This window comes from Bubalus kerabau, chromosome 10 (assembly GCF_029407905.1).
Source record: "Bubalus kerabau isolate K-KA32 ecotype Philippines breed swamp buffalo chromosome 10, PCC_UOA_SB_1v2, whole genome shotgun sequence".
Classification (NCBI taxonomy): domain Eukaryota; kingdom Metazoa; phylum Chordata; class Mammalia; order Artiodactyla; family Bovidae; genus Bubalus; species Bubalus kerabau.
In genome coordinates this window covers 17,861,431-17,885,936 of record NC_073633.1, presented here as the reverse complement: position 1 = coordinate 17,885,936, position 24,506 = coordinate 17,861,431, and the positions used below count along the sequence as shown (strand labels likewise).

The following is a 24,506-nucleotide window of genomic DNA, read 5'->3' as shown; positions in this document are numbered from 1 at the left end:
CACACCCAAGAGCACCTCCGATCTAGGTTCAAGGCAAACTAGTCAGGTCACCATCTGCCCCAAACTCTAGTAACACATCCTTCCTGCTCTCCAAAGCCAAAGGAAACCCTCTTTTCAACTAAAAGTAGATCCCCTTGCCCTCCTGCTCTCTCTTCTTAAACCACTCACTCAACACACGGCCCCCGAGACCCACAGGCCCTGAGCGCTGTCACATGTGAAGGCTGAGCACAGTCATGTACAACGATGCTATCCAGGCCCTGCCTGTCACCAAGGTGCCATCGGTTGGTAAAAATCCACCAAGTTGGACACCGATCTGTATACTCGGTATACTACAGAGGAAAGTCTTTTAAAAATATATATATATTACCCAGGCCCTGACTCCTCACACCTCATCTCCCACTAACATCAGGTACTTTCCTTTCCAACCCTCTACCCTCCTTAGGCTTCTCAATATCAGACTGTTTTTCACACCTCCAGGACCTTGCACTTGATATTTCTTCTACTTGGACTGTATCCCTCAATCCTAAACCTTGTTTCTTTGGTAAACTCCTATTTATCCTGCAAAACCCAGCTTAGATATCACCTCCTCCAGAGAGTCTTCCTGGGCCACGTGGCACACCAAGAGTGAGTCACCACGCCCTTCTCCCTCTTGACTGCCTCTGACACCACTTTCCATGGCTACTAGCTGTGTCTTCACCAGTTTGTGAGCACCTTGAGGGCAGAGATGATGTAATTTTTATGTCTGTGTCTCCAGCTCAAGCACAGTGCCTGGTACATTGTAACAGCCATACCTACCACATGTATGCCAAGCCTTGGCTGACTCACTTGGCATCACCTCATTTCACCCTCACTGTATATGATACGTTGTCATTTCCACCCTGATTTTATAGGTGAGAAAATTGAGGGTCAGAGTGGTTAAATGGCTGCCCCCAGTCCTACAGCTAGGAAATGGCAGAGCCGGGACTTGAACCCAGGGCCTGCTGGTGTGCAGCCCATGCTCTTCAGCCCGTCTTGCTGTAGAGGCTCAGCACACACTGACGGAGCTGAGCTGAGGACCTTGGAGAACGAGGAGGTCCAGGGTCTGTGCTGGACCAGGGCCTCTGAGGCGAGCATGCTCGAGCCCAGAAACAGCAGAGGACGCGATATTGCGTTAACTCACTCCCCTACTGACTTCTGTAGGCACTGACACATATCAGACAGCACGGACCCCAGAGGGGAACCTCCTCGGGGACCAGTGACAGGAAAGGAGGCAGGTGGGCGGGCAGCATGGACCCATCTGAGTTGTCACCTGGCTCCACCTGCTATATGCTTGCTGTGTGGCCCTCAGCCACTCTCCTGACCTTTCTGAGCCTTTGAGTCCAGAACAGGCAGCCTCTGTTCTGCCAATCTGCAGAATGCACAAGTCCTAGAGAATGATCTGTGCCCTCGAGGCGCTTACAGTCTGACTGGTGGAGGAAAGACATCCACATCCAGCTAAACCTCCAGTCTCCACATTGTCCTACATAGCTCTCTTCCTTCCCGGGCCTTCTCTGCAAAATGAGAGGTTCAGCCTCACCGACGCAGCTCTGAAGAAACCAGCATGCTCCAAGAGATGAGATGCTGGTACACAGGGTCAGGTACCAGACAAAGGACTGCCTGGTGCCCATGACAGGCAGCTCACACCTGACTCACGTATAGTGGGTGCTTAATAGAGCACCTGAACAGTTATCCAGTAGGCACTGGAATGGGATATTCTATCCTAGAGGGGAGTCACTGGTTCCTGCAGAACCAGTGCTCCACACCCCAGCCCCCAAGCACTGGAGTCAGGCAGGCCTGGCTTCTAAGCAGCGCATCACTGCAAGCCTTGGTCAACGCCCAGAGCTCACTCAGCACCCAACACCGAGTCTGGCCTGGCCGCCCCTCCTCATCCAGGGCAAAAAAGCTCCTTATGTCTTGCTCATTCTGTGCTTCTAACCTAGAGCCCAGAGAACCCAGTCCTCAGAATGGTCATTCCCGTGCGGCCCTTTATCTTACAATTTCTTTGAATTATCACATATCTTGCCTTTCAGTTGCCAAAAAGAGTTGCCTACCAGCCACTCACACTTTAGTATGAATTTAACTAGAGCAAATCTTGCTTTCCTCCCCAAACTAAATCAAAATCAAGGGAAAGGGAAAGGGAAAGGGGTGGAGATGTTGTAGAAAAGAAGAGGATGACCTGAGGGGGCTTTAGGCAGTCAAGGGGCAGCAGTCAGGCAAGGAAGCCAGAGTGTCAAGGACCTAAAGGCACGCCAGAAGGGACGTCTAGGCTTTCAGTGTTTCCTAAATCTCACTGAAGACTCTAGGTGTAAGGGTCCTTTACTCAGTGGCAGCTCCACATTCTGGCCCCTTACTGGGTGATCTTGGTGAAGTCACCTGCCCCCATGAGCTTCAGTTGTCGATGGTGTGGATCACGTATCAACATGGGGAGGTGATGTACAGATCAGACGAGAGAGCGTCAAGCATTCAGCAGAAGGCTGAACCAAGACAGACGTGTGTCCTGCTGCTCCCACGACACCCACCGATGTGTCCTCAACTGCCCCAGCTATGACTGCGCCTCAAAACCCCCACCCTGTTCCCCCTAATGCGGCCTCAACAACAGGACAGGAAAGTGAAGCAGAGAGACCTTGGAGCTGGATAAAAATAGCCAGGCTCGGGCCGGGTGCTGGCATTGTCACTGTGCAAACAAGGGCGGTCTCCGGCCCGGGCTGCCGACACCCCGCTCCAGAGACACTGGTCCCAGGATGCTGAGAGGGGCCAGGCTCTCAGGGGCAGCGGCGCCCCCTGGGATGCAGAGAGACACAGGGGACTGGGGTGGTGGCTGAACTGGTCTCTGGGTGGTTGGCAAGGTTCACCCATTAGGGAGCTGCCTCTTGCCAGGCCCCAGCCCTGTCCCTGGTGCTTCAATCAGCACAGGCTGACCCCAGGTGGCTCAGTCTACCTGGCCAGGTGTGGCTGGGGGAGGAGGCTGGGATCGCTGCCGTGGGAAGCTGGGTGGGCCCTACACGATGGGTGAGCTGGGCAGTCACACGGCTCAGGCTCCCATCCCAAGCCTGCCACCTCCAGTTTGGGAATTTGGGGCAGTGGCCTGGCAACGAGCCTCAGTGTTCTCACCTGTGAAACGGGGGGAATCACATCTGTGTCACTGGGTTGTGGTAATGAGTCAACGAGATAGAGAACAACCAGCAGTTAGCAAAGTGTTAACTGTGAACATCACACGTTAAATAAATGAAGGTCAGCATCAGCATCCTTATCATCTGTCCTCGAGCGTCACGGGCCTGGCCCAGCGCATTCTGCCCACTTGGAGCCCTCACCTTTCCCACCTCACCTCCCGCCCTGCCCTTTACATCCATCTTTACAGGATGAGTCTTGTTTTACCATCCACTGAGACCTCTCTGGCCATTCTTCTCATCCTGCAGGGCCTCCCTGCCTGAGCCTGTCCTCCAGGGTGACAGCCACCCAAAGCCCCAACTCTGTGTGCTCCCAGCATGCAGGGGCAGTGCCAACCCCATTGGTCCTGGGGTCCCCACGGCACGAGTAAGCTAGGAAAGCTGAACCATGAGTCCCCCAAGCGGGAAGAGACCTGTGCCATCCCTGAGGCAGGCTTGGATGATCACACTGGAGGGGATGCTCTACTCACCTACTGAGACCACCCGCAACTCAGACCAATCACCCCCCAACAGGAAATCCCAAACGTCCTCCCCAGTTCCTTCAGCCCCTAAGAATCCCAAGGCGCTGGGTGCCAGACTTGCTCACGAGAGCCACGTGACCCTCATCCACAGTAAAGGGCATCAGTGCTACCCCACCAGTCAGAACCAAAGACCGCGCTGGGGTAACTGGGTGGGAACCCCAAACACGGGCCCACTGGGCCCCAGGGCAGCCAGATCTAACGGCCTCAGGGTCTCCAGAGACCTCCCAGCCTCTAGAGGGTGCTCCCTCCCGGGAAACAGGTAAAGGAGGGGCCTCCAGCAGGTTCTCTGGGCTCTGCTCCTTCCAGCCTGAGCCGCACACCAGGCCAGCACTGGGATGACAGCGATCAAGAGAGACGACGTCTGCGAACATGCCATGAACCCATAAGGCACCTCCATACACGCAGTTTCCACCATTAACAAGGGGAAGGGATGCTGAAAAACTATCCATCCGACCATGCAACTGACGCCAGTGTGATCCATCCAAATTAAATACACTCTGACGGTTGGCACAGACATGGAATCATGCATTCAGGAATACTTTTAAGCCTCTTGCTTCAAAATATATGTGGCTTCCATCCACACAGGCAGAGAGGGAAAAGAAGGGAGTAAAACAACAACTGCTTGTGCTGCTCTAGTTAGGTTTTTCAGGGCAAGACATTTTAAGAAGTAGGGTCAAAAGGCAGGGGTGAAGACAAAGCGGCCCAGTCAGAGGGGCCACCAGAGACCAGAAGGCAAGTGGGGCCCAGAAGACCCGGGCCGCAGTACCAGCTGTGTCATGAGCCCCTCTGTGCCCATGGGCAAGTCACTTCCTGCTCTGGCTTCCAGTTTCCCTGCCTTCCAAATAGACACACTCTTGCGCTCTCCCGCGGTTGTGACAGAACATGGAATGGATGCGGAAGGGCTCTGGACATAGGAACTGAGCAAGCAGCCCTGAGCAGCCAACATCAAGACACCCTTCAGTCAAGGACAGAGTACATGAGCAATGACAGAAGTCCGTGGAATATGTTCATTGGAGGTACATCCAGTCTTTACAGAGAAGTGGGGGACAGAGCCGTGGTCAGGAGCACAGAGGCACGGTGGCAGATAGCTCTGCTCCTGTGTGACCTGGGCAAGTCACTTTCCTACTGTTGTGAGTTGATGATCATAAAAGGGCCTGAGTACAGGATGTGGCCCAAAGTAAACACTCAATAAATAGCTACGATGGCTGTTGTTGCCATTATGACATGGGGGTGGGGTCAGGGAAGGATGGTTCAGATGCAGACAGAGGCCTTCTTGCAGAGATCCAGCCATGCCCGCTCTGGAAGCATCTCCAGCCCAATGGGCTGTCACTCAACGCAGCAGACAGCTGTCCTCACAGTGCCCCCTACACACCCTGCTCCCAAAGGGCCCCACAGACCTCGACACCTGAGTCCCTCCTAGGCCTTGAAACCCCTGGCTCACCACTAACCTGTCATTTCTCAAGGAAAGCTTGATCTACGTCTTCCCCAGAATGGGAAAGACCCTATGGCCAACACTTAAATGCTGGGGGTGGGAGGAGGCTCTACAGCAGAGTTCTCCCTACTTCCTAGCCCAGCATCCACTGCCCAGAGAGAGACATGGAAACCACAACCTCTGGAAAACTCCTCACTGCTCAGACTTCATGAATGTTCTACCCACTCCACTTTCCCCCCTTCTGACCCTTCACATCAGTCCTTCCCTAGAGGTGGGGATAAGAGAAACCTACAAAGACAATGAAAACAAACACATCCATTTTGCTGCCTCTCGGCAGCTGGGGGAAAGGATCCCTTCAAAATCGGGATGGAGAGGTGGGCTGGGTTTTTATCATTTCCACAAGAGACAACTGGTTAAAGCATGGATTGCCAGACACTGGACAGGTTCTCACCCGTAGGCCCCATTCATACAGACTGTTCTTCACCCCAAGAACACCAGTGATGAACACATTGGCAGTCTTCTCCTTGAGGGGTAGGAGGCCCAGGGAAAAGAAAAGGCGGAGGGACAACAACAAGACCTCCATCAGGCCCCTGCCACCGGACCCCCTCCTGTAAATTCAACATAACAGTAACATGCAAGGAAAAAAGAAATGCCAACCTGAGAATTCACCCGGAGCTGTGATGAGGGAGTTGGTGGCCTCTGTTTCAGTGTAAGACAATGTGGAATCAGATAGATCTGCAGGAGGGAAGAGAAAGAACTTAGTTGGCTGTGGGGTGTTCCTCTCTTATTTCTCAAGCATGCATGTGTGTGTGTGTGTGTGTGCGTGCGTGCACATGTGGGCATGCGGGTGCTTGCAAAGGGCAGCCTGTGCCTCACAACTTTCTGCTGCCACTCCCTGTCCCACGATCGCACGAGACCAGGCCAGCCAACCCTGGAACTCTTGTGGAAAATGCTGACTGCTGCAGCCCTGGCACCTGAAAAAGTTTCAATTGCTCTGACCACAGAAATAACCCAAGTTCAGGGGACCAAGCAAGTAGGAACTTGGAGCCTCCTTGGGTAAGGTTAAATTAAGCCCCTAAACAATTCATAGCTGCTGTACTTAATTACAACCATTAAAATTCTTGAAGCTGTTCCTTCTTGCTTCCTTCCTTCCTTCCTTCCTTCCTTCCTCCCGCTGGAGCTGGGGAAACTCTGTTTTAACAAGTTACCAGCCATCCTCACTCTGTCCCGCTTACACCCCTCTAATTAAGGGCTCAAGCATTTGTCCCAGATTAACTGTTTTCTCTCTCCCTTCCCCCACTCTCTCACATCCAAACCTGCTTGCTCCTAGAGGAACTTTCAACGTCTGGACTGTTTTTTTTTTCTTTTTTCAAGGCATTCATTTGTTGTTTAAGTAGTTTTAAGGACCTCATACGGCGCACACTATTTGTTTTCCCTTATCTGCAGTGCAATTTAGATGGGAGATGGGAAATTCTTTTGCATGTTTTCTCCTGAACACTGAGCTGCTAGTGGGACAAGCCGGTGCCTTTCGGGACAGGCTGACTTGGGAAGTTTTTCCTGGGCCTGCGCCTCTGCCACCAGCAATGGGGTGTTGTCTCTGTTAAGGGACAGGTCTGTCCAGGAGTCAGAAAGCATGCTCCTCCTGGAAGGCCTGAGCATCTTTTATCTTCTCACCCAGCACAGTGTGGCTCAGCTGGTCCCACTGGCTCAGGAGAGCCACTCCAAGCTGGGGAAACCCTGAGACAAAAACCGTTAGCCTAGGCCCTCGCGAGCTAGAATTCCATTCGATCCTGTAGGAATTTTTTTCCTTTTACCACATGGCTTGGGGAGCGGGAAGATGAAACATTAACCAATTTGGCTTTTCTCTATTTTTTTTTTTTCCCTTTTTCTTTTCCCACTTGCCAGATGCTGACTGGGTGTTCTGGGTTTTATTTTGTTTTTTGGTTTCATGTGATCACAGCAGCTTAGAAGTGAACTGACTTTTTGTTTATGAAAAACTAACAATGCAAGGAAAAGAAAATAATACAAAAAATAACTCAGACTATTTACCAGGGCCTGAGAAAGTTATCTGCTGGTCAAACAGGTTTGGAGGAAAATAGGGACAGATGGAAAATCTCTTTTAAAAAAAGATAATAACCTTAATGCCTAAGTAGGAACCTCGTAAAACAATTTTGCTTTTCATACCTAATCTTCCCAAAGTGTTCAGTCCCCAAGTCTCGTTGCCACTTCTTGTCTGAAGCAGTAACATCCCAGGCTGTAACCCTGTTTCTTCGTGGAGCGCTGTGGAGCCAACACAGCCAGCTTTGTGAACTTGCCAGGGGTTGGGTGATGGGTGTTTTCCATCCCTTGCAGCTACAAGTCCTTGCCATGCACTCTCCAACCCCTCGCATCTGGTGCTTCTAGTGAGGCCCTCCAAGGCCGCCATAGGAAAAGAACACTCCCTGCCTCGGTCACTGCTCAAGTCCCAGGGAAGAACCCCATTTGGAAGCTGGAGCCCAGGGTTCGAGTCCCACCTCCACTCTTAGTCAAATCAGGGGTCACCAGCTTTGCTTGCCAGGGGCCCAAAGTGAGTATTTTCAGCTTTGTGAGCCATACAGTCTCCACTGAAACTCTCCACCTCTGCTGTGGTCCTGAGGCAGCAGCCACAGACAACACGGCCGGCTTCCAGCAGAACACCGTTAGGGATGCTGAAATGTGAATTTCATATAGCTTTCACATGCCACAGAGTCTTCTGCTTTGGGTGGGTTTTTGTTTTTTTGGTTTTTTTTGTATTTTTTTTAAACCATTTTAAAAAGTAAAAACCATTCTCAGCTCATGAGCCACACACAAATGGTGGACTGTCGTCTTCTGACTCCTGAGCACCAGCAAACGTCACTTCCTCTTTCTCCATCTCAGTGGTCCCATTTGTAAATTAACAGGGACACCTGTTCATCTTCAAATGGTCACTCTACCTTGCTGGACAGGGTCCTGATTTTTTGTGGCTTTATCACCAGCTGACCCACGATTCCTCAGAGAAATGATCCTCGACACTCAAACTCAGGTGCTACATTTACTAAGAACATTTGAGGGTTTTGGTTTTTCTTTCCCCCCATCTTTTGAATTAGGGATCTTCTAAGCAACTAGTACAGTTATGTTAACTCAGAAAATGCTGAGACAGGCCTGGGAGGGAAGGGTGGGGTACCGCTGAGCTGAACAGGGGCTACTGTGGGTTTGTGCCTCAGCCCCACTGCTTATCAGCTGGGCAGCCTTTCCAGCCCCTCAGCCTGATTAGCTATTTGTCAAGTGACAGGCTACCCCCAGATGACCTTTCCAGTTCCTCAGAGAACTAAATCAAGCTCCTCCATCCACGAGATGACCATACTTCAGGAAAAGCAATGAGGAAGTTGCCACCGTTAAGGCACTGACTCATACCCGATCCTGGGACAGCCTCTGTCGTCCTAGACGGAGGAGGACCAACTCCCAAAGGGAACCAGTGGGCACTTCTGTCTCCACAGTGGGGGGGCCTGGAAGGAAAACTGGACTGGATGCCTGCAAGTTTATGACACTCAGAAGTGACCTCCCAGATGGTGCTGACACACGCTACCGGGAAGAGGCCTTTACCAAAAACAAAACAAAACCCACTTTTTGTGGTCACTGGTGGAATGTGTTAGCATCACTGCCACGCCATCTGACTTTTAAAGCTCAGGTCTCATGGAGCTGCCTGGGTCACCAAGTCGCTCTCCCGGTGCTACTAAGGCCATACTCACTCACCCCACACAGGGATTCTCCACTGGAGGAACCAGGAGGGCCAGAAAACAAGCCATCTCTACTTTTAAAACCATATGCATCTTCCCCAGCATACGGGCTAAGCATTCAGCCCCAAGGCTTTACAGAAAACATGTCCTACCTCTGAATGGGACCTGCCAACAATGACATTACCACTGAGGGGTACCCTCCATGCTTGAGTGTACCAAGACACTTGCTTTCTAAACTTTTCAACTGTTCTTTCTCCCCAGGTGAATTTCTTGGCTTAATAAAGCTGGGGGGTGGGGGTGGGGAATGACACATACAGCTCCTTTCGACAGTGACTTCATGCTCAGCCTATCTGTCATGGTGCTAATTAATACACATCAAAGGAGAACCACCTAAGGCTGGGAGAGAAGGAGAGGAAAAGAGACAGAAACCCTAAGCCACCTCCAATGAGATGCTGAAGTCAAAACCCATTCATCTCCCACAGGCTCATGTTTAAAGGTCACAGAGAGGTTAATGATGAGCGAGGAATTTCTAGATGTAAATAGCCCGCTGCAGAGGCTGGGTCGGCTCTGGCCCAACTGGGAGTGTTTGTAAAACTTCACCCACCCCATTTCAAAGGCAACCAGGCTGGGGATCCCTTCCTCCCCTTGCACTGAGGCAGGGGAGCCTGGGATGGACACACCTCCCCCAGGGTCGGAAGGAAGACACACTTACCCAGTGGCTTGTACTCGTCGCGAGGAGACAGCCGAGAGTAGGGCGGTGGCGGTGATTCTGGAAGACAGGAGTCAATGTGTCATTGCTGGGAGGAGAAAGCTCACACAGAGGGGTTCTACGTGTTTTTGATAATTGATTTCCTCAAATAATAAACCCAGCTCCCAGGAAATCAGCACCTCTGCTGCCCAAATCCCCTGGAACAGCACAGGGAAAGCCACAGTCTTAGGCCACAAACCTGGGCTCAATGCCCACTCTATCACCTTTGGCTGTGTGACAGCTGGCAAGCTACCTTCCCTCTCTGAGCCTGTTTCCTCAGCTCTAAAATGGGGAAAATAATCAGAGAGACTCCCTAGGTTTGCCAGGAGGACAAAAGCAAATAAAGTACGTAAAATGCTCAAGACAGTTCTTGGAACTGCAGAAAAATATGTAGACAAACAGCAGCTATTATTATTATAATGAGAGAAACACGGGTACAGGTAAAATCAGAGCTAGGCTGCTCAGTTAAATCTGAATTTTGGATACACATGGCATACACTTTTAGTATAAGTATGCCCCCTGCAATATCTGGGACATACTTATGCTAAAATAGTATGTGTTGTTTACCTGAAACTCAAATTTAACTGGGCATTCTGTGTTTTCCTTTGCTAAGTGTGGTAACTCTAGCCAAAACTGGGTGAGTGCAGAGGCCCACAGAGACACGGAAGCTCACTTACAAACAAGCTACACGAGAGCAAACGTCCTTCAGGGCGAGGCGGGCACAACTGGCTAGGACCCAAAAAGCCAAACCCAGCTCCCCAGATGGGAGACCATACCCCAGTCACCGCTAGCTCTCAGCCTCAGTCTCCCCCTCTGTAAAGAGAAGGGGCAGAGCACAGCCTCCACGGCTGCCCACCTCAGCCTCTGTGTGATTCCTTATTGTCTATGGCATTTTTCTTTGGGTTTCCTTTCATTTGCCTAAAATACTTGTCCTTAAAAACATATACTTTGTCTTCAGAAGAATTCCTTAGCCTCTTGCTTTCTGGGAAGTAACAATTTGCTAAACTAAGTAACAATTTGCATGAATGAAATGACCCTTCATTTTCTGTAAATGAAACTAAACACCATCAAATCCCAAACTAAAACAAACTCTCAGTGGTAGTAAAGCAGTAATAACTATTATTAGGCAGGTATCAGGAATGACACAGGGGTAATAAGTGTTTTTCGCAATTATAATAAGGCACAATTAGTTGTAGGAGCAGGCAGCTTCACCTCTTCCCCAACCCGGCTTTTCCAGCTAGAAATGACTTCAACAAAGTCCAGAAACAGGGAATCTTTTGTGGACTGGATTGGGGAGAAGGAAACTGAATCATGGATTAGCCACTGGGAGCGAAGCAAACATTCGCTGAATGCCTACCCTGTGTCTCTCTCTGTGCTGGGGCCTCTCCGTTTCATTCACTGTATTTCATTCCTTTGGACCTTAGGTACAGAGTGGTTACTCATGCTCATTGGGTGCCTACTTTCATTTCATCCTTTCTCAAAAATAAAGATGACCATTATCATCCCCATTTCACAGATGAGAAAACTGACTTTTCCAGTGCCTCCCCAGCCAATCATGGTGGAGCTGGGATCAGAGTCCAGGCCTGCCTCTATTCTACACCCCAATGAGACAGGCAATCAAGAAGCACCCTGTTGGGACTTCCTTGGCAGTCCAGTAGTTAAGACTTTGCCTTCCAATGCAGGGGGGCGTAGGGTCAGTTCTTGGTTGGGTAGCCAAGATCCCACATGCTTCGTGGCCAAAAAACCAAAACACAAGAGAGAAACAATAGTGTAAAAAATTCATAAAAGATTTAAAATGGTCCATGTTAAAAAAAAAAAAAAAGCAGCACTCAGTCTTCCACTCCTTCATCCCAGCTGGGTCTGGTACATCCCATGCACAGAAAGCATTCAGGATAATGTGGACAGAGACAACAGTGATAAGGTTAATGGTAAAGCTGGAGGGAGAAAGAGGACATACAGGGCCAAAAGGGTCACCCAAGGGAGACCTCACACAAGACTCAGGGAGAGGAACTGCTTCCATCAGTAGGAGCCCCCTTATCCACCAACCTTGGAAGAGCTAAAGACCAGACTCAAGTGAGGACTAGACTCTCAGAACAAGAAGCAAAACACAGGAAGGGCTAGAGACCCATGGGGAAAGAGAACTGAAGCCAGTGCTCCACTGTACAGAGGAGAAGGCTGAGGTCTGAATAGAAGTGACTCCCTCAGAGTCTGACAGGGAGCTGGTGCAGAGGCAGAACCAGAGGCCAGGTTTCCTGACCCCCAGCCTCATGCCCTTCCCACCACTCCCCACTAACTTATCAGGAGGCCTCCGACTCCTGTGTCAGGGTTCCTCTTGCAAACACCTGATTGGCTGAGGCCCAGGCTGCACATGGTCAGGAAGTCTGGACATCTGCCCCGAGATCTGTCCCCAAAAGTGAAATCTGGCAGCAATGGGCTGTGCTGGCTGGAGTCAAGCCACTGTAATCAACCCCAGCATCTCTTCCAGTGGCTGTAACCTGGGACCTGGAAAGGGGAAGAGGGATTCAAGAAGATCCCCCCTCACGGAAGCCACTTAGGCCTTGAGTTACGATACCACCCACAGACACACCTGGGCTGGGGGCATCTAACACATGGGTGAAGCAGAAAGCAAGTCCACAGACCTGGGAATTGCAAAGCTTTCAGGAGGGACTTTACCAGCACCCCCATCCTCCTCCGTTCTAGCAAAACCATCTGCACAGAGACTGGAAGCACATCACTAACTTCCATCCTAGGCAAGTAAAAAAGAGACTCCACCCCCAAGACACCGGGATTCAGAATATCAGAGGTTCCTCCCAACTCAACTTCTTAACTGATGGGGCAAGTGGGGTAGAGGCAGGTAAAGGGCCCATCCAAGGCCACACAGGAAGGCCGACGTTATTCTACTTCAACTAAACAAAGGCAAAGGCCAGTTCAGGACCAACACCAAGCTACTTAAAAAAAAAAAAACAGTTATCATTCACACACCCTAAGATCCACTCTTTTAAAATAAACAATTCAGTGGTTCTTAGTACATTCAGAGTTGTAAGACCAATACCACCACCTAATTACAGAACACTTTCATCACCCCAAAAGGAACCCTGCCCCATTCGCAGTCATTCATTCCTCCCAATCCCTAAACCTCAGGCAACCACAAATCTACTTTTTATTCTCATGGGTTTGCCTATTCTGGATATTTCACACCAAAGGCTTCCTATAACATGAGGACTTTTGTATCTGGCTTCCTTCATCTAACATACTGGTTTCCAGGCTCAACCATGCTGTCCTCTCATACTTCACTCTTATTTATGGCTGAATACTATTCCACTAGATGGCTATACCACAATTTGTTTATCCATCTGTGAGCCAATGGACATTAGGTTGTTTCCACTTTTTGGCTCTTAGGGAATAAATGCTGCTATACACAAATCTCTCACTGGCACCTCCAACACATCGACCCTCCCAGCATGGATCTGGGAGGATGGAGCCCCAGGTCAAGAACTCAGGTGGGACAGAAGGTCCGAAGAGGAAGTATAAGGTGCCTCCAGGCCCTCTGTCCACACTCCCCTCTTAGAAGCTACCTTAGTACTTAGAAAATTTGTGCTGATTTCCGAATAATAACTTTTGTGCTCTAAACTTTAAGGGGAGCGCTCTTAGGGCTCTACAGGCCCCTTGGAAAGAAATGATCATGGGCGGGAGGGAGGGAGGAAGTGGAGGAGGGGAGAGAGCGAAAGAGATCAGAAACTCCAGCCTCTGCAGACAGCCAGCCTCAGACATTAACTTCAGGAATCTCCTCCAACTTCCTTCAGAAGTGAGAGCAGTCAGCCAGGGGCCGAGTGTATCAGAAGGCTAACACTCAGCCCAGTTCAGGTCAGCTCGGCTCAGCCCAGACAAGCCTCTGGTTAGCCCCCAGGGGGTACTGAGCCTTTGGGATCTAGACCCCAATTGCAAAGCCAGAAGAGTTCACAGCCTCTCCCACTGCCTGGTAAGGTTTCAACTGGAGACGTTACCTTCCACCCCATCTGTGCAGCCTAGCATCTTCTTAGGAAAGGTTCATGTGCCTCCCTTGGCCTCCCAGTTTTCACCCTCCGGAGGAGTGGCCTCCCGGGTGCCTGTCCCCTCCACCCCCAGAACCTGAGGGATCAACCCCAAGCCCTGGGGTGGGAGATGCCGAAAAGAAGCTCTTGGCGCTTTAAGGCCGGCGGAGCCTAATTGCCCAGATTCCCCCGGCAGCCAGATAAACAGCGCAGCCGGCTGGCGCCAGCAAGAGGCAAACTGCACATTATCACCCCTTCCTCACCTCCAAGGAGGAGCTCCGAGGAGCAGGGCGGGCAGGCCGAGGGGCCGCCAGAGGGGCGGGGCGGGGGCTTGGAAGCCCAACTTGAAATTGATCTCATTTCAAAGGGATAATGCCAGGCCAAATAAAAGGAAAACTTTCTAGCCCATTCTAATTCCTATAGTCCTGGCCTGGGAACCCTGTGTTTTCCTAGGCGGCCTCCTCCAGTTGTTCAGAAGTTCTCTCCCTAACTCTGTCTCTTTCCCTGGCGCAATTTGGATAATAGTAATTTACTGAATATAATTACAGAAAAAAAAAAGTGGTGAAGCAAAGAGCAGGAGATTTATTCCAAAGTTAATGGATACTTTCGGGAGAAAGGAGCTCTATAAACACAGGTTAGAACTGTGATTAAAGTATTTCTCCACATTTCCGTCCACATAGGCACCAAGCTCAGCGAACTGGCTTTTCCTGGGACAGAAAGATACACCAGAAGGAGGGAAAGCCAGGGCTTGAGTCCCATGGGAACAGGAAGCCCAGGGCACAGCTAGGTATGGGGGACCCCACTTTCTGAGACAAGCATGAGGGAGAGGGCAGGCCTGTGTAAACTGGAATCCGCCCATCGACCTTAGGGATGCTGTTCGCCCCCTGGCTTTACAGATGAGAAAAGAGGCCCAAAGAAAACTGGTCCCAATGCCCCAAAGCAAGCTGAAGGATGGAGCAGCAGGGAGCCACACTGCCCAGAGAGGGACCGCCTGTCACTAGGGATCCCTCTGCTAGGGGGCACTGGGGTGCGGGTGGGTGTCCCTCAGTTGGCCTGCTGCGTATTCCAGCCTACTTTCTGTGTGTCTGCTGTGTGTGTGGATCTGTCAGTCTGTCTGCCTGCGCCGGTGCCCCAGCCCTCTCCCCCAGGGGCCTGGAAGGAGCAGTCTCCTTATCAGGACGCGCACGGCTGAGCTCCAGCTATGCACCCGCCCAGCTCAGGGAGTCAGGCTGGCGGCCAGGAGGCGGGGGTGGGGTGGGCAGCAAAGAGCACGGTACCGCCCCCCCGCGCCCCACCCCCCGCCAGACCCCCAGTTCTCAGTCCTGGTGGCCTAAGCCATCAGGCAGAGGATGAAGCAAAAGGGTCAATCTGGTGCCTATAGGACACTCTTCCCAGACCACCAGTGCTCTCAAATGCCCCTGGAGTGGCTTGAATGGGGGTGGGGGGTGGGCCGGGTGCAGTGCTGAGCTAGTGAAGAAGCCGGAGAACAGGCACAGCTCCTGCAACAGCGCCTCCTTCTGGGACAAGGAGAGGAGTCCAGTGCCAATGCTGAGTCTGGAACTTGATGTTGAGAATTTTCTAAAGCCAACCCCACTGACCCACAGGGAGATAGAGAGGGGAGATTACTCCCCCTCCAAGGTCAAGTTGTCATACTGGCAGGACAGAGCCTAGGACCAGGTCTGTGGGTCAGAACCATTCCACTGCAGTTTGCCCTTTAACTTAAAACTGCTCAAGTTCAACAGATTCAAACCAAGACCCAAGTTGACTTATCCAAAAAGTATGGGCAGGGTGGGTCCTGCCTGTCTCCAATCTCTTCATCCCGTCTCTTCCCACCCACACACTTGAACTTGCTTGGCACCTTAACTCTCAGCAGGCCCCCTCCTCCTTCCCTTCAACACTCATCTCCCTTTACCACCCATCCTGCAAGGCTCCTAGAGGTGCTCCTGTTACATGCACACCCCAGACGCCCGGCCTGGCCCTACTTCCCCCATCTCTGTCCCATCTCTCCTCCGACCCCTACCCAAAGATTCTGTTTCTTGAGGGCATGGATCCTACTCATATTTCCACTCTCCCCACTACATCACCCAACGTGGTCCCTGGCACAGAGTAAGTGCTCAACAAATATCCCCTAGCAGACTGACATGGTGAGAAAGAAAATGCCCAGCGGGGCCTTCTGAAAGAGCAGAGGGAACCCCACATATTCTCTCCCACTGAAAAAAAAGGGACCAGGAACAGGGCAACCACAATTAGGTCCTACTCCTCAGGGGCAGGGAGGAGTCAGAGAGGAAGAGTGGGAAAATCCACTTCCAGGGGAAGCAGTCAGAGAGGAACAAGGAACACAAAGGCCCGCAGTGGGCCACAGATAAGGGACTGACCAAGCCCCTGACAATCCGGCCTGGAATGACCATACGGGGAGCAGGCAATCAGATCAACGCTGCCTCTCCCCAGCCCGCTTCAGGGCTCTCTCTTCAGGAACCACCGCTGAAGCACCGTCCTTCCCCTCCAGCCACCACCCCAGACATAAACAAGACACCTGGGACACATCCATGCTTCTAGCCCCGCCCTTCCCTTCCACACTGGGAGTCAGGAGACCTGTGTGATCTGACCCTGTTAAATGCCCCCAGGCTGGGTGTTGTCTCTGCCCAGAAGGGCCAGACTGGAAGAACTCAGGGCCTGCCCAGACCCAACACCCCTGCAGAACACCCCTCTCCCCCCCACCCCGAGCCCCCCGCCATGCCACCTAAGATGCATACACCCAGACGATGCTACAGGCTAAAATGTGTGATCCCTGTAGTGCAAGGGGAAGGGGGTGAGGATGCAGGAGTCTCCATCTGTCCTCCCCTCTGCTCCAGCATCCAGAGCCTGCTCAGGTAAGCAGGACTGGGTAGATCACGTGTACAGAAAACCCCAGGAACAGAACAAAGAAGGGGAGCGGTTCTCGAAGGTACTAAAATAGCCCGCTTCCTTCCCTACCTACACACCTCCAGGACTCCTGATTCTCTAGAAAAGCTGGACACAGAACTGAGAATGATGATGATGGAAGGCCCTGGTATTTGACACCCAAGGGATGCTGGCAACAATCAGAAGAAGACGGTAGTCTTCACTCTGAGAAAGGCTACCCTGCAAAAGCTTTGCTCCAAAGTATAGACAGGAACAAGTGGGACAATTTACGAACACCTTTGACTCCAGCCATGAAGGGTCTACACCAGAATTTACAACTTGCATTTACTTGGATCCGACAAGTATACCATAGGTATAGGCATATGCACACAATGCCTCAGGCCGCGGCTCGGACTAGGGGTAAATGAATTGGGGGGTGGGAGGGTGTCTTTGGCCTCTCCTAGACCTGCCCTTCTCTCCCACTGTCTACAAAGTTGGGGTCTGCCTTAAGTCCCTGAGGCCGCACAGAGAAAAGTGCAACGTGCACCTTTCTGAGTTTGTTTAGTCGCCGAGTCGTGTCCGACTCTTCGCTACCCCATGGACGGCAGCGCGCCCGTCTGAGTTTGCTGAAGCCTTGATGAAGTTGCCATTTGATGTATGCGCCCACATACCCACTACCCGGTTTTGCTGCCAGGGTGAGGCGCCTCCACTGGGAACTCCCACGCCCCGGGGCACCCAGGGGAACACCCGCAGCTTCGCCCTCCCTCCCGAGTGTCAAGGGGAGAGAGAAGGCCACGGAAGGTGGCTGGAGGGGAACCGCGAGGACCCGCCGGGCGCGGCGTGCTCACCTGGCCCGCAGAGCCGGCTGAAGTGGTAGGGATTGCAGCACACGGTGGGGCCGTCGGCGGCGGCGGCGAAGCTGTGGCAGCCGCACAGGGGCTTGAGCTCCACTGCGTGCTGCAGGTCGGGCCAGCGGAAGAGGCGTCCGAGCAGCAGCTGCGGCGGCGCGGGCTGGCCGCCCAGGCGGAGGTCGGCGCGCGGCACCAGCACGCAGCCGCCCGGCACGCCGCCGCGGGACTCCACCGCCTCCAGCAGCGTGTCCAGCGAGCGCTCCTTGAGCCGCTTCAGCAGAGAGTACGTGACCGTCTTGAGTTCCTGCTCCAGCAGCAGCAGCCGCGAGCGGGCTTCGCGACTCCGCCCGCCGCCCTCTGGCTCCTGGGCCGCCCCGACCAGGGGTTCGCCGGCTTCTCGGGGAGCTCCGGCGGCGTCCCGCTCCGAGAAGAGGCAGCAGGTCACCGTCTCGCAGTCACTTTCGGGCAGCCAGCCCTGGCCTCCCAGCTCCCCCACGTCCAGCGAGGAGCCTCCAGAGCCGGCCCCCGGCTCGGACATGGGCCTCGGGGGGCCCCCTGAGCGCCGGCGTCTCCCAGCGCCTTGGGCGCCTCGCTGTCCCACCGCGTCCCGCGGCCGCCGCAGGGCTACCGGGCGGACCTCGGGGCGGCCGCAGCCTCCGCCTTCTCGTGCCCGCGCGGCCGGCTCAGCTCGGCTGCCCACGCTCCCATCCTCGTCGCCACCGCCGCCGCCGCTGCCGCCGCCTTCCTCCCGGTCGGGGACCACACGACTTCGCCAAAGTCGCCGCACCAGCCCCGAGCGTTTGGACCTGAACATACGATATCCTTTGGCGCCGGGGGAGGGGGGCGAGGCGGTCTCCGGTTACCGGGGGTCCGTTTCCTCAGCGAGGCGCCGGCTGCGCGGGCCGCAGCCCCACATGAAGCTCTGCCGCCGGGCGCCGTGCAAACCGCGCACAGCTTGTCGTCGAAGGGGCACCGCAGGGCTGCAACATGAGGGAGCTCGCCGGGGCTGGACGGCGTGGAACGCGCGCACGCCGATCCGCAGTCCGCGCCCGGCCCGCGGCTACATGGACCCCGGCGGCCGGGAGGCTCAGCAACTCCAGCCCCGGCGCTTTAGAGGGACTGCAGGCGGCGCGCCGCCAGAAAGACCCCGCATGGGCCGGCGAGCCTTCAAAAGTTGCGCGGCTGGTCCATGAGCACAAAGCGCTGGAGCTGAACTCCCCAAATGTGTCTGGAAAGCCCTGCCTTTAAAACCCAAGCGCTTCACTACATGGGTTTTTCCTGCAGGATCCGAAAGGCAGGCTTGTTGATGATACCCTCGGCTTCCTTCTTACTCCCTGCAAAAAGAAAAGAAAAAAAAAGGGGGGGAAAGAAAAAGAACCCCAAACAAAACCAAAATCCCTGGAATTGCATGCACGAAAGGCCAACTCTGTCTCAGGTCCCAGGCGCTAGATGCACTTGGAGCGAATTTCTCCTGAACGCGGTGTCAACACATGAGTGGAAACTGTAAAAATCCCAAAGAGCTGCTGGGAATCCTTAATTAAAATGCAATCCACCGAGGCAGAGGTCATAGCCCGCCCCACGCTGCACTCGGGCGCCCAGGACGCTGCGGCTGCAGAGGTCGCCCCCCTCCCCCTCCACAAAAAGTGCCTCCCGGTGGCCCCGCGGTCCCGGCGAGGTCTGGCGAGGCAGCGCCCGGCGGCTCTTTCTCTCGGCTCGACTCCCTCGCTCGCTCCCCGACTCGGCTCTCTCTCTCTCTTTTTTGTTCTCCTCAAACGCACACTGAGGGCCCCCGGAGGAGCGCCGCGGAGTCATTGGCTGCCTCCCATCATATGCCAGTCTAGACACTTTGGCGGCTCCGCGGCGCTGATTGTTGCGCAAACAAGGTTTCAAGTTTCTTAACTCTTAAAGGAGAACACGTCCCATTGCAGGGCCCGAGGCTCCAAGGGGCCGGCTCCCGGGGCGGGCCGAGCCCCGGCCCCCGCCCCACGCTTGCCCCAGCACCACCCCCTCCCCCGCCCAGGGCCTGACAGCGCCCACGGCCGGCTCTCTGGCTCGCGTGCGCCGCGGGCACGGATGCGAGCGCGCGCGCGCGCGCACACACTCACACACACGGTTGCACAAACCACGGGCAGGCTGGCTGCGCGAGAGTTTGGTGGACCCACTGAGACTCGGACGCAAACGGGGCGCTTTGCCTCTCCTTGGCTTGTGCACAAACTTCAAACACACGTTGCACTTTAGAATTGGTACAAACCCCCATCCCAGGGAAGGCTAATAAAAACGGGTGTGCGTGTGTGCTTTCCTGGCTTACGTTTTTTGGCAGTAGGGGGCGGCTGATTTGTTGGGGTGGTGGGATCTAACGTGGTAGCACGAGGTTTCCACACCCCCTGCTCAAAGTCGGGGGTAGTCTGCTGGGCCAGCCGGGGGGCGTGGGATACCTCACGCAGAGGGACTCTAGGCTTGCTCGAGGTAGGGAGTTACGGAGGGTGGGGTGGAGGCTGGGAACGTCTTCTCTCGGGCTCCTCTCGGTCGCCAAGTCTTTCCCTCAGAGCTAGGCGGGCCGCCAGCCGTCCGGGCCCCCTCGAGGCTGGGTGACTCCTCCACCCCCTTTCCTTCCCCAGTTTATTCTCTGCACCACAAAGAGGGATGTGGGTAGGGCTCGTGATTTCCCCAGCGACGTTTCACCATGGAAATGGGGGTGAGTTGAGGGCCCAGATCCCTTCTGATCCTGGGCAAGCTGGTGGGGGCGCGGTGGCAGCAGCGGACCGCCTGGCGCGGGAAGGGTTAAGGCCGCTCTTGCCCCTGGAGCCGGCGCGGCGGGGTACCTCCTCGGGCGCGCTCTCTCGTCCGAGGGTGGCAAAAGTTCAAGCTTGTAAAGTCGGGATTGGCCCCGCGCGGAGGGAAAAAAGGCCTGGTCCCCCCTCCCTCTCCGGGCGCGGCGCCGATTGGCCCGGCCACGGGGCGGGCGCCGCCCTCTCCCGGGCGCGCGGCGGCACCGCCCCCGGCGTGGCGTCCCGCCCCTTTCCGGGCAAGAGCCCGGCCCCGCACTGAATGAAATAAATTCCGCTACTCTCATTGGCCCGGGGCTGGGCGCCATTCCCCCGCAGGGGCGAAGGGGGCGCCGGCGCGCGGGTCTCGCTTAGGGGTTCCCACGTGTGGGGCTGGTCTTGTGAGGTAGCCGCAGTGCGAGTCCCCGGGGCCGCCCCGACTTAAGTGTGCGCTGGGGGAAGGGCAGTGTTTGCTGGACGGGCTCAGCCTTTGCTAAGCTTTACCTGGACCAGGTACTGTTCAATCTGCGCCCTCTGGGAGAGGCGGTTACTCTGGCGAATGGAGGGCCGGGCTTAGAAGCTTCCTCACCCGCATCCCCTTCTGCGTTAGCCAAGACAGAATAGCTGTCTTGGCTTCCTTTTCTGGTTTGAAAAACGGAGATGATGATGCCTGTCCTGCGTTCTGCACGGGACCATGAAGCCCCTATGAGATAAGTGCATGTAAAGTGTACAAATCGCAAGCAAACAGTGAATTTTCACAAGTGAACAAAACACCAGTGTAAGCAACACGGAGAGGACAACGGACCTTGAGGCCTCTTTTCAGTCACTTCTGGCCCCTGGGGAAACTAGTGCGTCTTAAAATAGGAGAAGAAATTTGATGTAAAGTGTTTTATCAGGGTATCCTGGTTTGACTTGGATTACAATAATAGCTTGCGCTTACTGTGGGCAAGGCCATGTTTCAAGCATTACAGAGATTTTAGTCATTCGCACAACAGCCCTGATAGATACTATTACCTCCATTTCACAGGTAAGTAAACTGAGGAGCAGGAATTAATCATTGACATGAAAATAGTCTTCAAAGTGCTAAAATGCTACCGCAGAAGCATCAGCCGGTATGTGTGCTCACCCTAATAGCAAGGAAGTGATGTGGGTCTGTGTTGCCAGAGCATATGCTTGAGGACAGTGCTTTTCACACTGTGGCCCATTGGACCTGCTGAATCAAAGCATTGTGGGGTAAGGCCCCAGACTGCATTTAACAACGCTTTGGGGGTAGGCATAGTTATTAACCATTAACTTATAGTTAAGGACACTGAGGCACAAAGACCTAAAGTAACTTGTACAAGCTCGTATGTAGTGGCAGAGGCTGGATTTCAACCCAGCCAGTTTGGGGGAAGGGGTGTATGTGACTGGAAGCTGAAGGGAAAGGACAGCAAGCAGACAGATTACCCCTCAGGGCTTCCACAAATGCTCAGCACCTACCCCTGGAGTCAAACCATGTCTCCTTCCCTCTCGTTCCCCAATTCCTCCCTGAGGTACCAGGACATTCCTTTCTGAAGGGTTCCTGGGGGAGCACCCTGAGGGACGTCAGGTCTGTGTTTGGGGCCTCAGACTAAGGAAAGACTGAAGCAGTAACCTCCCTGGGGAGGGCTGCCTTCTTCCCTGGGCAGTAATTTGGACAGAGTTTGCCTTCTGCTCACCCAGAGATGAGGCATTGGGGGTGGGGTGCCTTCAGGTGCCAGCTAGATGACACCTAAAGAGCACGGAAACCGGAGTGTGCCAGGCCTGAGTTCAGTACTGATCCTGCTTAACCTCCCTTGGCTCTATAAGCCTTGGGCTTCTCAACTGTAAGATGGGAATAGGAATCATGCAACAGATGGTAACCAAAGTTCGGTGACATGAGGTCCCAGAGTCATGCCTCATTCCAGGAAGACCACGTCTCAATAGCGATACTATCAGGAAGGGAAGGATGGTGACAGTCAGTGCCCTTGTCCTTGGATTTCCAGGGCCTATCCAGCCTGGCCTGCGCCTGCCTGCGTTGTGACCACTAGAGGGTGCGTGTGGCAGTGCCCAGAGGGCAGGGCTTCCGAGCTTCAGCCTTAGGTGGTGGTGGTTCGGTTGCTGAGTCGTGTCCAACTCTGCGACCCCGTGGACTGTTGCAGCACCAGGCTCCTCTGTCCTCCACTTGTCTCCAGAATTCGCTCAAATTCATGTCCATTGAGTTGGTGAAGCTATCTAACTGTCTTGTCCTCTGTCACCCCCTTCTACTTTTGCCTTCGAGCTTTCCCAGCATCAAGGTCTTCTTCAATGAGCCGGCTCCTCCCATCAGGTGGCCAAAGTATTGGAGCTTCAGCATCAGTCCTCCCAATGAATCTTCAGGGTTGATTTCCTTTAGGATTGACCGGTTTGATCTTGCCTTCTCAAGAGTCTTCTGCAGCAGCCTAAGGACACCTTTCTAAACCGCCCCTCTGGAGAACAAGCTCAAATTTCCTTGGGGTGCGGGAGGGGAGAAATGTAGGGTCCTAGCTGCCGCTCCTCAGGTTTCCACAGTCATGTTACTCACAAAGTAACTCACAAAGAAGTAACTCTGACCCCTCAGATTCAAATCTGCTCCTTCCCTGTTGTTCTAACATTCCCCCAAGTACCCTGTGTTTTCTCACGGTTAATAAACCCATACAACCTGATGGCAATTCTCCTCTGTCTCTGGAATGTAAGTGCCGCATGGTTAGAGATGGGGAAACTGTCAGGCACAGGCCACCCACAGCCCCACTGGGCGAGTTAGAAACAGGCCATTTGATGCCCCTCTGTCTGTACCATCGGGCTTCCCTGGTGGCTCAGACGGTAAAGCATCTGCCTGCAATGTGGGAGACCCAGGTTCGATTGCTGGGTCGGGAAGATCGCCTGGAGAAGGAAATGGCAACCCACTCCAGTACTTTTGCTTGGAAAATTCCATGGATGGAGGAGCCTGGTAGGCCACGGGGTCACAAAGAGTCAGACACGACTGAACAGCTTCACTCTCACTCTATCTGTACCATCAGAGAAGCTAATTCACACAGGACAGCACTTACCCCATTTCTTCTCCCCAGTCCTTAGCATAACACCTGTCGCATAGTGGGCATTTTTTATCTGTGACATGCTTGGTTTAAAACCCCTTGCTTCACCAAGCTCCATGCTCAGGATCATCTGGACCAAACACTTATTTGCACTATCATCAAATCCCCCCAGATTTTGTTCTTGTTCTTACAAAATCATTTTTAAAGCAAACAGAGAGGTTAAGTAATTTGTCTTTGGTCACACAACCAACAAGTGACAGAGATGGGACTTAAACCCAGGGCTGCTTGAGTTGAGTGTTCTTCTTCTTAGTATCTGGCCCTAAAAAAGGAAACACGGTCTTTTGCCTTTGGGATGTTTCCATGCCTCTGCATGCTAAGTCACTTCTGTTGTGTCTGACTCTTTGCGACCCTATAACCATAGCCCACCAGGCTCCTCTGTCCAAGGGATTCTCCAGGCAAGAATACTGGAGTGGGTTGCCATGCCTCCTCCAGGGGATCTTCCCAACCCAGGGATCGAACCTGCAACTTTTATGTCTCGTGCATTGGCAAGCGGGTTCTTTACCACTAGTGCCACCTGGGAAGCCCGGATGTTTCCACATTAGCTAGGAATTCACAAGGCATGAAACAGCAAAAAGAATACAAGGCAGAGCTTGGTGGTGGGAAGTGCCAGGCTCTAGAGGCTACTGCTTATGAACAGAGGCGTCAGAGACAGAGTCTGGCTGCCTCTTGCTATGGTGAGATGGACTGGCAGGGAGACTGAGTCATCCTAGTCCACTTCACAGAAAACTAATGGATAAATCAGGGCTTCCCTTATTAATTCCCAGGAAAACAACTATAGGCCCAACAACAACTGGCTAAGTGGTATCATCTGCCCCTTTAGAAGGTTAAATCTCATTGGTCAATGTGGTCCCAAGTGGGAGAGCATGGGTACCCTTTGGGGATGGATAACCCTTCTGAGACTTTGATGAATGCTGCAGACCCTTTCTGTCTTGAAGAATGCACACAGGCACGTATTCACCCACATGACACATACTCATCTAGTTCCTACTGGGTGCCAGGCCATGTTCCTGGTGCTGGGGATACTGCAGTAAGCAAAACACAAAAATTCCTGAGCTCAAGGAGTCCAGTGGGAGGACAGATAGACCATAAACAAAATAATCGTATCCAGCATCTTGGAAGATAAACGTGCCAGTGTTAAAAATAAGAAGAGACAAATGCCAGGAGAAAGTGGATGTGGTTCAGAGAAAGTGGTCAGGGGATACTTCTCTGGGAAGGTGACATTTGAGCAAGGTCTCGATGGTGACACTGT

At 53.4% G+C, this 24,506-nt stretch overlaps 1 protein-coding gene across 2 annotated transcripts in view; it reads right to left on the bottom strand.

Moving 5' to 3' along the window:
- The window catches only part of SMAD6 (SMAD family member 6), a 77,206-nt gene extending 57,970 nt beyond the window's left edge, over positions 1-19,236 (bottom strand). The window contains exons 1-3 of one of the 2 annotated variants that reach the window (XM_055536773.1): positions 17,380-19,234; positions 9,585-9,641; positions 5,796-5,873 (exon numbers count right to left, since the gene is read on the bottom strand). In XM_055536773.1, the coding sequence (XP_055392748.1) occupies positions 5,796-5,873; positions 9,585-9,641; positions 17,380-18,196 (952 nt within the window). In that variant the 5' untranslated portion in view covers positions 18,197-19,234. Of the gene's footprint in view, positions 1-5,795; positions 5,874-9,584; positions 9,642-17,379 lie in introns of both variants that reach the window. The other variant, XM_055536774.1, reaches the window with a different exon arrangement.
- Positions 19,237-24,506: the final 5,270 nt, after the last annotated feature.